This window comes from Ahaetulla prasina, chromosome 1 (genome assembly GCF_028640845.1).
Source record: "Ahaetulla prasina isolate Xishuangbanna chromosome 1, ASM2864084v1, whole genome shotgun sequence".
Taxonomy (NCBI): Eukaryota; Metazoa; Chordata; class Lepidosauria; order Squamata; family Colubridae; genus Ahaetulla; species Ahaetulla prasina.
In genome coordinates, this window is record NC_080539.1 from 344,087,893 (window position 1) to 344,101,169 (window position 13,277).

Genomic DNA, 13,277 nt, shown 5'->3' on the forward strand with positions numbered 1-13,277 from the left:
AGCTTTTGCCCAAAGGGGAGGGAGTTCAAACGGAGCCAGAAAATGCCTGAAAAGGAGCATTGTGCGGGGGGAGACGGCCAGAAGGAGCATGGGCGCCCTCCCTAGGCCGCACAGAAAAGGCTCCTTAACTGCTGCGCTAAGCTGGGATCGGCGAGGCGCTGCCTCCCTCCCGCCTAACTGATGCTGCCCGTGCCTGCCGTTTTCATAATCATGGCTTCTGACTCCGCGGATAAGCTTGCAGTGCAAACTTTCCCAGCTGCGTTCGGGCAAAGGGACGCCTGGTGAGAGAGCGACCGGGTACCTGCTTCCTACTGGGGGATTGCCGGGAGGGGGTCCGCGACTGGGGGAGTGGGAGTGGGGGAAAAGGGGGGGATGCTAAGATTGGCGCCGCAGCCGAGTTTTTGAACTGCAGGATGGCTGGCGCTCAACGCAGGCTGCCTCGAGCGATTTCCTAAAGATCTCTTTCTCTCCCTCCCCCCCCTCCATCCATCCATCCATCCATTCCTATTTTGCAAACGGTCCAAAATTAAAAGCGGCCCCCGACTAGATGGCATCGAAGCCGACGCTAGGGCAGAATTCACACCGGCCGCGTTTATTGACGCCTAACCCCGATCGTCTTGGGAGCGAGCCACCTTAAGAGGCAAGCTCAGACGAGATTTCCCCCGGGGTGGAAAGGGAGGGGGAGCAACTTCCCAAGCAACCGAAAGACGGCGGGGGTGGGGGAGAAGGGAATGAGCCGGCATAGCAATTTAAAACAATGCATAATAATAAAACTTTCCTTCTCCTCGAAGGAATAGCGACCCTTTCTAAAGGGATTTACTTCTGGAAGAGTTTCTGCGACTCCTTTTTTTGGGAAAGGGCGGTCGTGGAAGGAAGGTTTTTTTTATGTTTGGCCGTCACTCTCGCTGCTCTGCCACAGCAGCTTTTTTTTCCTCTCCGTGTGTGCTCGCGCGTGCATTTATCTCCCCTCCATCCAACAGTGAGAGTGAATTTGGGTTTCCTGTAAATTTCCCAAATGGAGGAGGGGACTGGATTGATGGGAGAGGAAAGCGCGGGGGGGGGGAGAGGGAGGGAGGGCGTGTGGGCGGTTCGAGAGAGCGAGCGAAGAATGACATATTGTCTAGCGAGAGAGGCCGGCCCTCCCCTCTTGTGCCCTTTCGCCATTGGAGCAGCCGCCGATGATGCGCAGCGCCGCTGCTGACTATTTGAGGCGGCGGCAGCAGCAACATTGGGAAGAGGTGGCGGTGGTGCTAACAACAGCGGGGAGACGGGGAGGAAGCACGTACACGCGAGGAGCGCACACGCGGACGGCCACGGGCGCACAGTCCTGCGAAGACGCGGCTCCTGGCGACTTTCCCAAGTAGGGTAGAAAGGAGACGACGCAGCCTCGGCAGGAGGCGAGGAAAAAAAAGCCTCTCCAGTCCGGTGCTGGGGAGCACCAGGACCCGGACTCCAGCGTTAGAGGATGCTTCCCTCTCCTGCAGCTTGGCGTGGCGAGTCTCGCTTTTAAAAGCGAAAAAAGGGACGGGAAGGGACAGAAAAAAACTTCCGCTCGTAAAAAAAAAAAGAATCGTCCGCCTCTCTCCTTCGTCTCTCTCGGCCTCTGGGATTTTATCGCTCGGGAGACGGAGGACTTGCAACCTGAATTGTGGAATAAACCTAATAAATAACCCATAAGCGGAGATCTACAGTTGCTTCGCGGATGTTCGCCCTTTGCCCGGAAAACGGGCGAAAGCCGGGTTTCCCGCTTTCGCGTGTCCTCCAGCTTCCCCAAGAACCTTGGCAGAAGTTTACATTAGCCCGGGGTCGAGGGCTGCTCTCTTCTCTTAAAGGAAAATCGGCATCGTGACGGCTCCTTGGGACTTTCTGGAGTGGGATCCGGACAAATCCTGCCCCGCGGCTTGAGCTTCGGAGAGCGCCTTGCACCATCCCCAGCGTCCTTCCCTCCCCACCGCCAGGTGAGCGATGAGTCATTAAAGCATCATCGCTGCGCCACCAGCCGGAACACAAAAGATGCTTTAGGCACCAATCCTTCAAACAAGGCGCTGTAGTTTGTTTTTGCTGTCCTTCAAAGGGTGGTTGTGTTTTGTTTTGTTTTGTTTTTTCATTCTTTCGAAGCGAGGGTGCGCTCGACTGATGGCCGCGGAGGGGGGTCCCTCCCGCTGATGCCCCTGGACCATGGTTGCTTCCATGGACGGATCATGAAGTGTTTGACTTTCTTTCTTCTGCTTCCAGAGACCTTAAAGAAGTCCAAAAAGAGCGTCCGGGCCAACAGCAAAGGGGCAGCATGCTATGAGATATTGCCCCTGGGCCTCAAAAAGAAGATGGCTGCGGAACTTTACCCTGCCAGCGCCAATACCAATCTCGCAAACAGCAATAACGCCGCCGCCGCCAACACCAAGAAAAACGCCCTTCAGTTCCAGCAGAGCGCGCAGCCCCCGCCGCCGCCGCCGCTGCAAAACCTCAACAACAACAACGTGGAGAGCGCTAACTGGCAGTCCTTCCACCCCACCCTGCGAGAGAGGTAAGCCCCGCTCGGGCAAGCAGCCCAGAGAAGGAAACGCGTTGTGAGGCTGAGGCGGCGGCGGCAGCAGGAGCAGGAGCGAGAGGAAGGGAGGGCAACTGAAATGGCAGAGATTGGGAGCGAAAGAGACTCGGAGCGAAAAGCTTCGGCACTTTGCTGCAAGAACCTGGGCGTGAACTTTGTGCTGGCTTTCTGAAAGGGCTCTCCCGCGCCAATGCTTTCCATTGCAATAACAGGCAATGGGATTCACCTGTCTGGTATAACCAAGGGGTGCCTCTTGTGCTCGTGGGGAGTTGAAGGGTTTGCAGAAATAGGGGAGGTTGATCCAGTCTTGTTCAGCAAATGGGAGCTGATCACACCTAGGCTCAGAAGCTAAGCAGGGATAACCTCATTACTATTTGGATGAGACCCTTCAGGGAACAAACACCAGGGCAGTAGACTATCTAGGAAGCCCAAAACATCTTGGAAGACCTCTCAGTTAACAAACTATTTCTGTGGCGCTCCTAAGGAAACTGCATAGGTGCCCACGAAACCATGGTAGTCACTTGAGCATTTTTCATTAACCTTGCTACTCGGTGCTACTTGTCCCGTTCTGGTCACAAGCCAACACAGAAAAGAGGTATTGCAGTAATGATTGAAACAGTTTCAAAAAGAGGGGGAAGGTGTAGCCTGCCTCCATTGGGAGGGGAGAAGAAGAAAGAGTATGGGATGGCAAGGGTAGAGGTATGGGGTTAATTATGGTTCCGTTTTGTAAATCTACAGAAACGCATTGATGTTCAACAGTGAACTTATGGCTGATGTGCATTTCATTGTGGGCCCAGTGGGGGCAGCAAAGAAAGTTCCTGCTCATAAGGTTGGTGGGATTTTTTCTATCTGTGCCATGTAACTGAATTGTATATTAAAAGATGCTTGTTCCCTTGTCCTCTTAACTCAGTGAGGACATTGTTGCACAAATGCAACAAAACAATTGCCTAAAAATGTCAGAATATCAGCTGTTATCAGCAGTTTGGGTCTCACCGGCTCAAGATTGACTCAGTCTTCCATCCTTCCGAGGTCGATAAAATGAGGACCCAGGTTGGTGGGGGCAATATGCTGACTCTGTAAACCACTGAGGGCTGTACAGAACTGTGAAGCAGTATATAATACTAAATGCTATTGCTATTGCTATGTATTTCCTTTCAGTTAATCTGCAGTTGAATTGCAGTAGGGGGGTGGGGAGGGATCCAAACTCTAATAGCGGGTTTCAAAAAAAATGTGCTGATATATTCTGATTCTAAACCATTATAGCTAAGTGGGAGATAGGAAAATTAATGTATTTGATTCTCTGCCTACCAATCCCTGATTTCAAATTTTAATTTTTAATGCAGTATGTATTGGCAGTGGGCAGTTCGGTCTTCTACGCAATGTTTTATGGAGATCTTGCAGAGGTCAAGTCTGAAATCCATATACCAGATGTAGAACCTGCTGCTTTCCTAATCTTATTAAAGTAAGTAGCAATTAAGACAAGTTACTAATTGCATGGCTTTTTAAAGCAAAAATTTAAGGAACATGAATGTAAAAGTTTAAAATATCAAAAAAAAATTGAAAGTTGTAACTAAGAGTTGTGTATTTTTCTTTTTTAAAAAGGGAATCTTTTTATATTCATAGGTACATGTATAGTGATGAAATCGAACTGGAAGCAGACACTGTGCTTGCTACTCTGTACGCAGCCAAGAAATACATTGTCCCAGCCTTAGCAAAAGCTTGCGTCAATTTTCTGGAGACTAGCTTAGAGGCCAAGAATGCTTGCGTTCTGCTGTCTCAGAGCAGGCTCTTTGAGGAACCAGAGCTGACACAACGCTGCTGGGAAGTCATTGATGCTCAAGCTGAAATGGCACTGAAATCAGAGGGCTTCTGTGAAATAGATCAACAGACACTAGAGATCATTGTGATGCGGGAAGCACTAAACACCAAGGAGGTTGTGGTGTTCGAGGCAGTCCTGAACTGGGCTGAGGCTGAATGCAAGCGACAAGGGCTGCCAATTACGCCAAGGAACAAGAGGAATGTATTGGGGAAAGCTTTATACTTGGTTCGGATTCCAACCATGACTTTGGAAGAGTTTGCCAATGGAGCTGCTCAGTCTGATATCCTGACCCTTGAGGAAAGACATAATATTTTCTTGTGGTATACTGCTGCAAATAAACCGAAGTTAGAATTTCCACTAACAAAGCGGAAAGGACTTGTACCTCAAAGATGCCATCGATTTCAATCATCTGCATATCGCAGCAATCAATGGAGGTACCGGGGACGATGTGACAGTATCCAGTTTGCTGTAGATAAAAGGATATTTATAGCAGGACTGGGACTTTATGGGTCAAGTTGTGGAAAAGCTGAATACAGTGTCAAAATTGAACTAAAGAGGTTAGGCATTGTACTTGCCCAGAATCTGACAAAGTTTACATCCGATGGATCTAGTAACACTTTCTCAGTATGGTTTGAGCACCCTGTGCAAGTTGAACAAGACACCTTTTACAATGTAAGTGCCATTCTAGATGGCAATGAACTCAGCTATTTTGGACAAGAGGGAATGACTGAAGTACAGTGTGGAAAAGTGACATTCCAATTTCAGTGTTCCTCAGACAGCACCAATGGCACAGGAGTGCAAGGAGGACAAATACCTGAACTCATTTTCTACGCATGATGCATTTCACTTAGATTGTATTCCAGGGCTGTTCTGCATATTAATAGATACTCTGATCTGACTGAAAGACTGCAGAGCAGGTCGGAGTATTATAGTACCTACTTATCTATTTACCATCAGGCTATGAAACTAAGTGAAGGAATGCTCTTGAATTTAATCTTATTTTATTTATTCATAAGCTATTTGACTTAATTATTAAACTGCAGTATGCAGAGCAAGAAATGTTTTAAAAATTGCACATGATGTGCATTTATTTTGTATATAGACAACTAACGGCTGAGACTGACTCAACTAGAATGTTATAAAGTAGAGCAGTTTGAGAACCTGTTGAATATAAAACATTTTTACTTGTCCTAAATCCTTATGTGCTTTGTTCATTATTAATCCTCTGGTACTTGAACCACATCAATATGTGCAGAAATAGTAACACTTTTTTTAAAGATGAAACCTAAGGTGCTATAATTCCACATCTATTTCTGTAACCAAAACCTCTTACTAAGACTGAAGACACATCTGAAACTAAGATTGCACTACAGAACAAACATTTATTTTTATGTAGCATTAGTGGAAATGCTTGTCCCTAAAACATATTGAGTAAAATAAATATAATTTCTAGGAGATGAATTTCTCGATACAAACATGTGTACAAAGAAAATGTACATCTAAAATTTCAGAATTCTGTAACACAGCGACAGAATCTATAGTATAATCAAATTGTTATACAGTGCTTTCCTCTTAACCAACAAAAGCCAGCTCACAATGGCTGTGTTCATAGATCATGATTAATCTACCTAGCACACACCAATCAAGCTTTGTATTGATATAGCTGCCAGGCCCTTATTTGACTTATTTAACCATATTGTTTGGAAACAGGCCTGAAAGTGTTTTCAAAAACTCACTCCTATGTTTGTTTACAGAATGGTAAGCTAATAACTACGGGCAGGCAGCTATTTCCTCTCGCAAAACATTTTTCACTACTAGGTTCCATGTGTCCAAACTGATTTGCCACGGATCATGTAATGAAATGTAATAATAAGCACATTCACTTGATTTTCAACATCGTACTACAGGAATCTACTTTGAACACCCTGGCATTTACTTCTGAGTAAGTAAACTGAGGATCAAGCTGTTTAATTTAGTATTTGTAATTTAATAATCCCCCAGGAGGAGACTGTGAACCATCTGTATATGTAACTATAGAGACAGCCCAAGAGGCAAGCAGCAAAGCTATCACAAAGTCTTATCTTGCAGCTACTGCGCTTTACAAAATGAGGTTTACTTAGTGTCCTTTCCACTCCTGTTCATCCAGCAATGGAGATGTATGCTCATCAAGCCACAGGCACTTAACTGGGCAATATACGAATTAGGGTAAGTCAGAAAAGTAGTATCTGCCAAGATCTAAAGGAGCTTATGAGCTATGTAACCAAGGGGATTCCGGATTTGTTTTCCATGACACATTTCTACTGTAGGAGGAAACTACAAATATTTAACAGAAATATGGGTATATATAATGCCCAATATAGTTCCTCATGTAACCTTTTTAATAAACATTAATCTAAAGTTATGAGATAGAAGCAAATACCTTTTCAATTTCAATGTTGTGCTAAATTCATGTATTAAAATGTATGATATTAATATGATACTATTAATAGGGTCTGTGATCCATCTCTGAAAATTTAAAATTCCTGATAGAGTTAGAAGGTCCATTTACGCAGCTATAGTATTATTAAGTAAGTAGACTGAAAGAGCATCTCTGAATTATATCCTAAATACATATGCTACTATGAGAAACCAACAGCATAATTATCTAACCAGCATGCACAACAAGCTAATTTAGGGAAACATCTCACATAGCTTGCCAGCACTGTTGCTAGGAGCATTAGTCAAAAACATCCCTGGTTCAAATGTCTTCTCTGCCATTACTGCTCCATATGGTCACAGGCAAGCCATTTTCTCAAGGATAATGGTCTGTTTTAAGATTATTCAGATCATATACACAAAGTGCTTTAGACACTCTAAAATGGTATATAAATTATTCAGAATGTCAGAAATGAATTATTCTAGTTTCGTTAGCAGTAAATTTTGGCATTTTCTAACACCACTTTCCCAGTATCTTCAGAAATGAAAACGTTGAGTTCATTTCTGACATCCATGGTATAATGCTGTTACCACTGTTGATACATCAAAGCTGTTAAGAACATTTTTAAAGGGATTAGTACCACACACTAGACAATATGATACTAAGACAATGGTTGGGTATTTCTCTGTGTTTTCTGCTAAAGTACCACGAGCACATTTCTTTTGTCACAGAAATGTTTTTTGTGCATTTAAACTCTGTCTATAGAGCTCTTACACAAAATTCATTTTTTTTAAATCATCTTTTTCAAAACAAATCATAATGACCTGGTTTGCATACAAGTCTTAAGTTATAATGAATAGCTTAGAAAAGCTAACAGTATAGTATGTCTAAGCATTATGCATGAACCAGGTCACAGAGTCAGTGGTATATATAACATCACTATTATAATTACTGTCCACAATTCATAATGTAGAAAGGATCATGTTTTGGATTTTGCAAAATTGCAGAAGCAGCACTGCCCTTTTTTAAGAAGACAGGCCTCAAATCCCAAACTTCAAGGAGACAAGCCTCAAATCCCTCTAAAGTAATCAAGCTCTTTATTATTCATTCACTTTTCCTTTTCTGTTTTTAATATTCGAAGTCCTGATCATATATAATCCCGGGAAAGACTAAACTTTGTTTGAGCAGCTGTTGGCAAGTGCAATATTTTATACTTGGGCTATGTTCCATGTTCATGCCTCTGCATGCTCTGAAGCATTATTTGCCATTAAGTCCAAAACACTTATTACCATCCTTATTTTATTTCTGTTGAATGTTAGTTCAAATATACTATATGTTTTGTTACAGTTACTTCAAAAGATGGATATAATTGGAAGAACTCACACTGATAATAGAAGTAACTGTTTTTCAGTTTTAAGGTAAACTCTTAGCTTACATAGACAGCTTTCATTTCTAGATTCCTTCAGTCTTAATTCTGAAGTATCTTTAAATACCAGTTAAACAGCCCATGTAAGTATTTTTGAAAAGCTGCCATGAAATGATGGCACAATGTAACCACATATCAAAAGCTAACTCTTATTTAAAAATACCTATAGCTGGAGCATTTATGCAGAGCTCTCGGGCCAACAGAAGGAACGTTTTTCCCAGCACATAGACGTTCACCTGTATAAAGGAAAAAAATGATTCTTTGAATTAAGAAGCAGAAGAATAAATCTGTCTTTAGATGAAACAGCCTGAAAATAATCATCTAATGTTTAAATAAGCATCAAAATGTTTTCAAATAAATCCCAAATTTCTCTGACACAGCCAAATACTCACCAAATTATTTAGCAGGGGGGAAAAACCCTAATAGATTGCATGTAATTCTGACTTAGTGCTACCAGAGGGAAAAACAGGTTATGTTTATATAAGGTAGGGTAACCCATTTTCACTGATCTCATTGGCCATCAGTCCCTTCCTTTGAAAAGCTGCTTCTAAATCTTAGATGACCTTCCAGAACAAAATTGAATACAGCACAGAATTCTGCAGTAAAAAGAAATCATGAAAACTGTATGGGAGTAGTTTCTATGGGAGTAGTTTAAAGCCTCTACAGTACTAATGCAAAGCTACAAAAACAGTTTTGTATTCTACAAAAACAGATGCTTTGTCATTTTCCAAGATTCTTTTCATATGTGAACTTCTATGTTCTTTTAATGCCCTTCATTTTTCCTAAGCATTTTTATTCAGGTTTACATACATATTTTGATCAGTTATGTAGCTGACTGGGTACCAGCTAAATTAAAACAGTTATGATTTACTGACATAAACAACCAATCCTCAAATAACTGAAAGTTTATATTGGTTTAATATTGCTGGAATTAAAGAAGCATGGCTCCTAATTGAAAGATTGCTAGTAAGTAAAATATGAAAAGCGTGTCTTGATTCTTCCACTTCAGTGGTACGAGTTCCAGGTTGTCTCTTTAAAATATATGGGAGAAAGAAGCTACATCAATCCTGCAGACAATATACAAACTGTAACATAGCACTTGCATTATTCCAATATATGAAAAGTAAATTTCTGAGATCAGATGGAGGTGAAATTCCCTGTGAATTATAACTTAAACAAGAACTATCCTGCCATAAGCTGCTGTAGTTTCTGCAGTTTCAAAAATCTCTTCACCACGCCACATGCAACGAAAGTAAAAATAAAAACAAAGAAGCAAGCAGCCTTGCACTTTATCCCCAGAGGTGTCAAAGAGAAGTACAAAGCAGATAAACATCTTCCTAGGGCAAAGACAGGAGGTGTAAAATAGTCAACTAGTATTTCCCTTATAGTACCCAAAGCTCATAATCTACCAATACATGTGATTCTCAATATTATTTTCTTACTGGGACAATGAAAAAATAATAATTAATCAAATAGCGGAAAGTGTAGAGAAAAGGTCAGTACACAGTGTCATCCAGAAAAATTGGATGCTAACAACATCCTCAAAACTGTTCCAACATGTTCAGAATTTCAAAGTAGGCTTTCTTAATACATCTGCGGACAGCAGGCTATGAATCATCTCATTCAAGAAATTTTACTGCAGATTTTTAAAATCAAAAACCCTATAGCTTTAACACTTTTGCCAAGTTGTAATTTCACCCTTTTTCACTAAGTAGCTACGGAAAACTGATCAACAATCCATGTTTTGTTTGAGAAGTCAAACAGACATCTGAGCCAAAAGCTGTACTAATTTCCTATTCTCTCATTAAACTTATGCTCATATTTTTCCATTTAAAGAAACGGGTAATGCATATATTAATTAATCGATCAGTTTTGTGTAGTGATTACAATGCTGGCCTAGAAACCAGGAGACTATGAATTCTAGACTTTGACCAGCCTCTCTCTCTCTAAGACCAATCCACCTCACAAGGTTGTTATTGGAGGGGGAGGAAAGAGTATTAGGCATATTCAGCGCCTTGGTTACTTATAAAGTAAAAATCAAACAAACACTGATAATAGTAGAGCTATCATCCTCTACTCTCTATCTAGCCTTCTTTGTGGCAAGTTAAAACAACAACAATCCTCTAGGTTGCTTCAGTATTAAGTCAGCAGAATGGAAGCAAAAGTCTGTCATAGCCAATTTCAAATAAATTGCAAAGAGAGAGGCAAAGAAAATAAATGGAAAAGGGAAATGCGGGTGGAATGATTAACAATTATTATGCCCCAGTATCTGTAAAATACAATTTCAATTTAGGTACCATATTACATCTCCCCAGATATTTTAAAAGCATCTATGTTCTTAAGACATACCATATTATTCCAGTATCTCAAAAATTCAAAGGAGAAATTGGCTGGATTCACAGGTAAATATAAACTATAATACAAAGCTAGGCAAAAGTCTCTTCTGGCCACAGCGTTAACGTGGTCTTCAGCAGGAGTTATGAGTCCAGGAGAACTGGACTACAGATAACCAGCTTCTTGATAAGTAAAACTCCTTCAAAAGTTATGATGGAGAATCAATTTCTGCCTTGTTTGGGTTAACTTACAGTTGGGCTGGGGTAGAAATGCACAATTGGGTATTATCTGCATAAAACCCCTAACCATTGAATAACACCTCCTAGTGGCCTTGTGTAGATGTCAAATAAACTTAAAAAGAAAAGACTTCAATGGATCTTTTTATTTCTACTTCTGTTTTTGCAGCCTTAGCAACCTAAATTTGTGTTGTAAATGTTGTACCTTGATGAACGTATCTTTTCTTTTATGTACACTGAGAGCATATGCACCAAGACAAATTCCTTGTGTGTCCAATCACACTTGGCCAATAAAAAATTCTATTCTATTCTATTCTATTCTATTCTATTCTATTCTATTCTATTCTATTCTACTCTACTCTACTCTATTCTATTCTATTCTATTCTAAGAGAGCCAGTTTAGTTTAATGGTTAAGGCACCAGGCTAGAAACAGAGAGTCCATGAGTTCCACTTTAGGCATAAAAGCCAGCTGGGTGGTGCTTTCTCAGCCCAACCCATCTCACAAGATTGTTGTGGGGAAAATAAAAGGATTGTTAAGTATGTTTGCTGCCTTGTGTTATTTGTAAAATGTAAAAGGGTATAAATAACTAACTAAATAAAGTAAATCTACCTACAGTGCTAATATTAATAGTCCTCAAAATTTATATGGCTTTCCATTTTCTTCTCCCTGGTTGTCTGTGGCTATATAATTCAGAGATAATCTTCTCCTTTATTTTCTCCTACTGTCAGACTGTAACCAGCCAGATGAGTGAGTGGAAAGGCAGGAACAACCCAATCTACCATTTATTGTACCTTAAGTGGCTTAATTCCAGCTAATAACCAATGGAAGATTATCATTTGCAACAAAGCAAGAACATGGTAAGTGTCTAATATGTACCAAATGACAACACTGATGTAATTTTGATACCTTTTAAACTGTTTTTTTATATTTGGCCTGACCCAATCATGAACTACTCCTAATATCTGTCTTTTAATAAATGGTTTTTAAAAAGTTTTTATTCAAGATCTGTTTTTACTTTGGTTTATTCTACAATATTTTGCACTTTTAGTAAACTACACAAGGATTTTACATGTGCATCTAAAAACAAAACAGAAATACTTTTAATTAATTCATAAATCTACTGGATTAATTACATAAAATAATACAAATATAATCAAATAAAACTGATAAGGCAAAATGACACCACACACCAACCGAATATTGCCTTTTTCGTACCACCTGCTTCACAGCACCACCTTTCTTTTTTCAATTGTTTTAATAAAAACAAGCTAAACAACATTCAAATATTATTAAACAGACAGTTTCATTCAGAAGCAGCCAAAAGAAATATTTCAGAGGAAAAATAATTATTAACAAGTGATAGTCAATTGAGAGGGTCAAACTGGTTTCTTAAGGAGGCATTTATAGATGTATTTGAGGCTCTCTGACCTCATTGTCAGTTAAATCTTTTGAATTATTTCTTTAATACAACTATAGATTATGTGCTCATACTATACTAAATCATGAAGCTGTCCAGAAAATGGGAGTTGCCCTTGTGGGGAAATCAACCCACTGAATAAGAGCAGTTAGATTGCTCTTTATTCAGGCTGCCACACTTCAAAATTGTATACATTCTCCAGCTCTCTCTTTTCAAACCTTAGCTGTCAATTTAGAGCAGTTTCTGCACAAAGAGACTATTTTCTACTCTTCAATGTTTGATTGTTGAGAGTCTCCCCACCACCACATTCTATCTGCAAGCCTGCGCTTGTAAAAATCTATAATGCAATGAGGTTTTTTTTCTTCTTCAAAATAAGAGTATTTCAATTGTATTCTACAAAGAAATATAAAAAGTGACAGATCTAATAATATAAATGTGTATAACTCAAAACTCATTAAAACGCATGATGCCATTTTTAGTAAATCTCCAAATTTAACATTGTAACAAAATAATTAAGGCTATCAATGATTATAAGTGGTAATAAAATTAACCAGTTCGAGAACTGGGAAACCTCTCAATGTCAGTTTGCTGGAATAAACAAAACTGCATTTATTTCTACCCGTCTGTTTCTGGAATAATAATAATAATAACAACAACAAAATTAATTTTAGATGCTCCCTGACTCCTAGTCACTTGGGGCAGTTTAAAAGGAAAAGGTAAAGGTTCCCTTTGCACGTATGTGCTACTCGTTCCTGACTCTAGGGGGCAGTGCTCATCTCCGTTTCAAAGCCAAAGAGCCAGCGCTGTCCAAAGACATGTGGTCATGTGGCTGGCATGACTAAATGCCAAAGGCGCACAGAACGCTGTTACCTTCCCACCAAAGGTGGTCCCTATTTTTCTACTTGCATTTTTTACGTTTTCGAACTGCTAGGTTGGCAGAAGCTGGGACAAGTAACGGAAGCTCACCCCCTTACACAGCACTAGGGATTCAAACCGCTGAACTGCCAACTTTTCGATCGACAAGCTCAGCATCTTAGCCACTAAGCCACCATGTCCCCTCAAGGCAGTTTACAAATTGT

At 40.6% G+C, this 13,277-nt stretch overlaps 2 protein-coding genes across 8 annotated transcripts in view; one reads left to right on the forward strand and one right to left on the reverse strand.

The window, feature by feature from the left end:
- BRF1 (BRF1 RNA polymerase III transcription initiation factor subunit) overlaps window positions 1-13,277 on the reverse strand; it is a 245,247-nt gene that overhangs the window by 150,462 nt on the left and 81,508 nt on the right. For all 3 annotated transcript variants that reach the window (XM_058162881.1, XM_058162879.1, XM_058162878.1), the window contains one exon: window positions 8,373-8,445. In XM_058162881.1, the coding sequence (XP_058018864.1) occupies window positions 8,373-8,445 (73 nt within the window). The remainder of the gene's footprint in view (window positions 1-8,372; window positions 8,446-13,277) is intronic.
- Window positions 112-5,562, forward strand: BTBD6 (BTB domain containing 6). Of its 5 annotated transcripts, none has more exons than XM_058162884.1 (5): window positions 112-281; window positions 2,236-2,524; window positions 3,287-3,377; window positions 3,892-4,010; window positions 4,172-5,562. In XM_058162884.1, exons 2-5 carry the CDS (start codon window positions 2,325-2,327, stop codon window positions 5,202-5,204), a joined length of 1,443 nt encoding a protein of 480 aa, XP_058018867.1. In that variant the 5' UTR covers window positions 112-281; window positions 2,236-2,324; the 3' UTR covers window positions 5,205-5,562. The 5 variants fall into 5 exon arrangements, with proteins under 5 accessions (XP_058018867.1, XP_058018866.1, XP_058018865.1 ...); XM_058162883.1 differs by lacking the exon at window positions 112-281 and adding an exon at window positions 1,102-1,958; XM_058162882.1 differs by lacking the exon at window positions 112-281 and having other exon boundaries at window positions 1,102-2,524.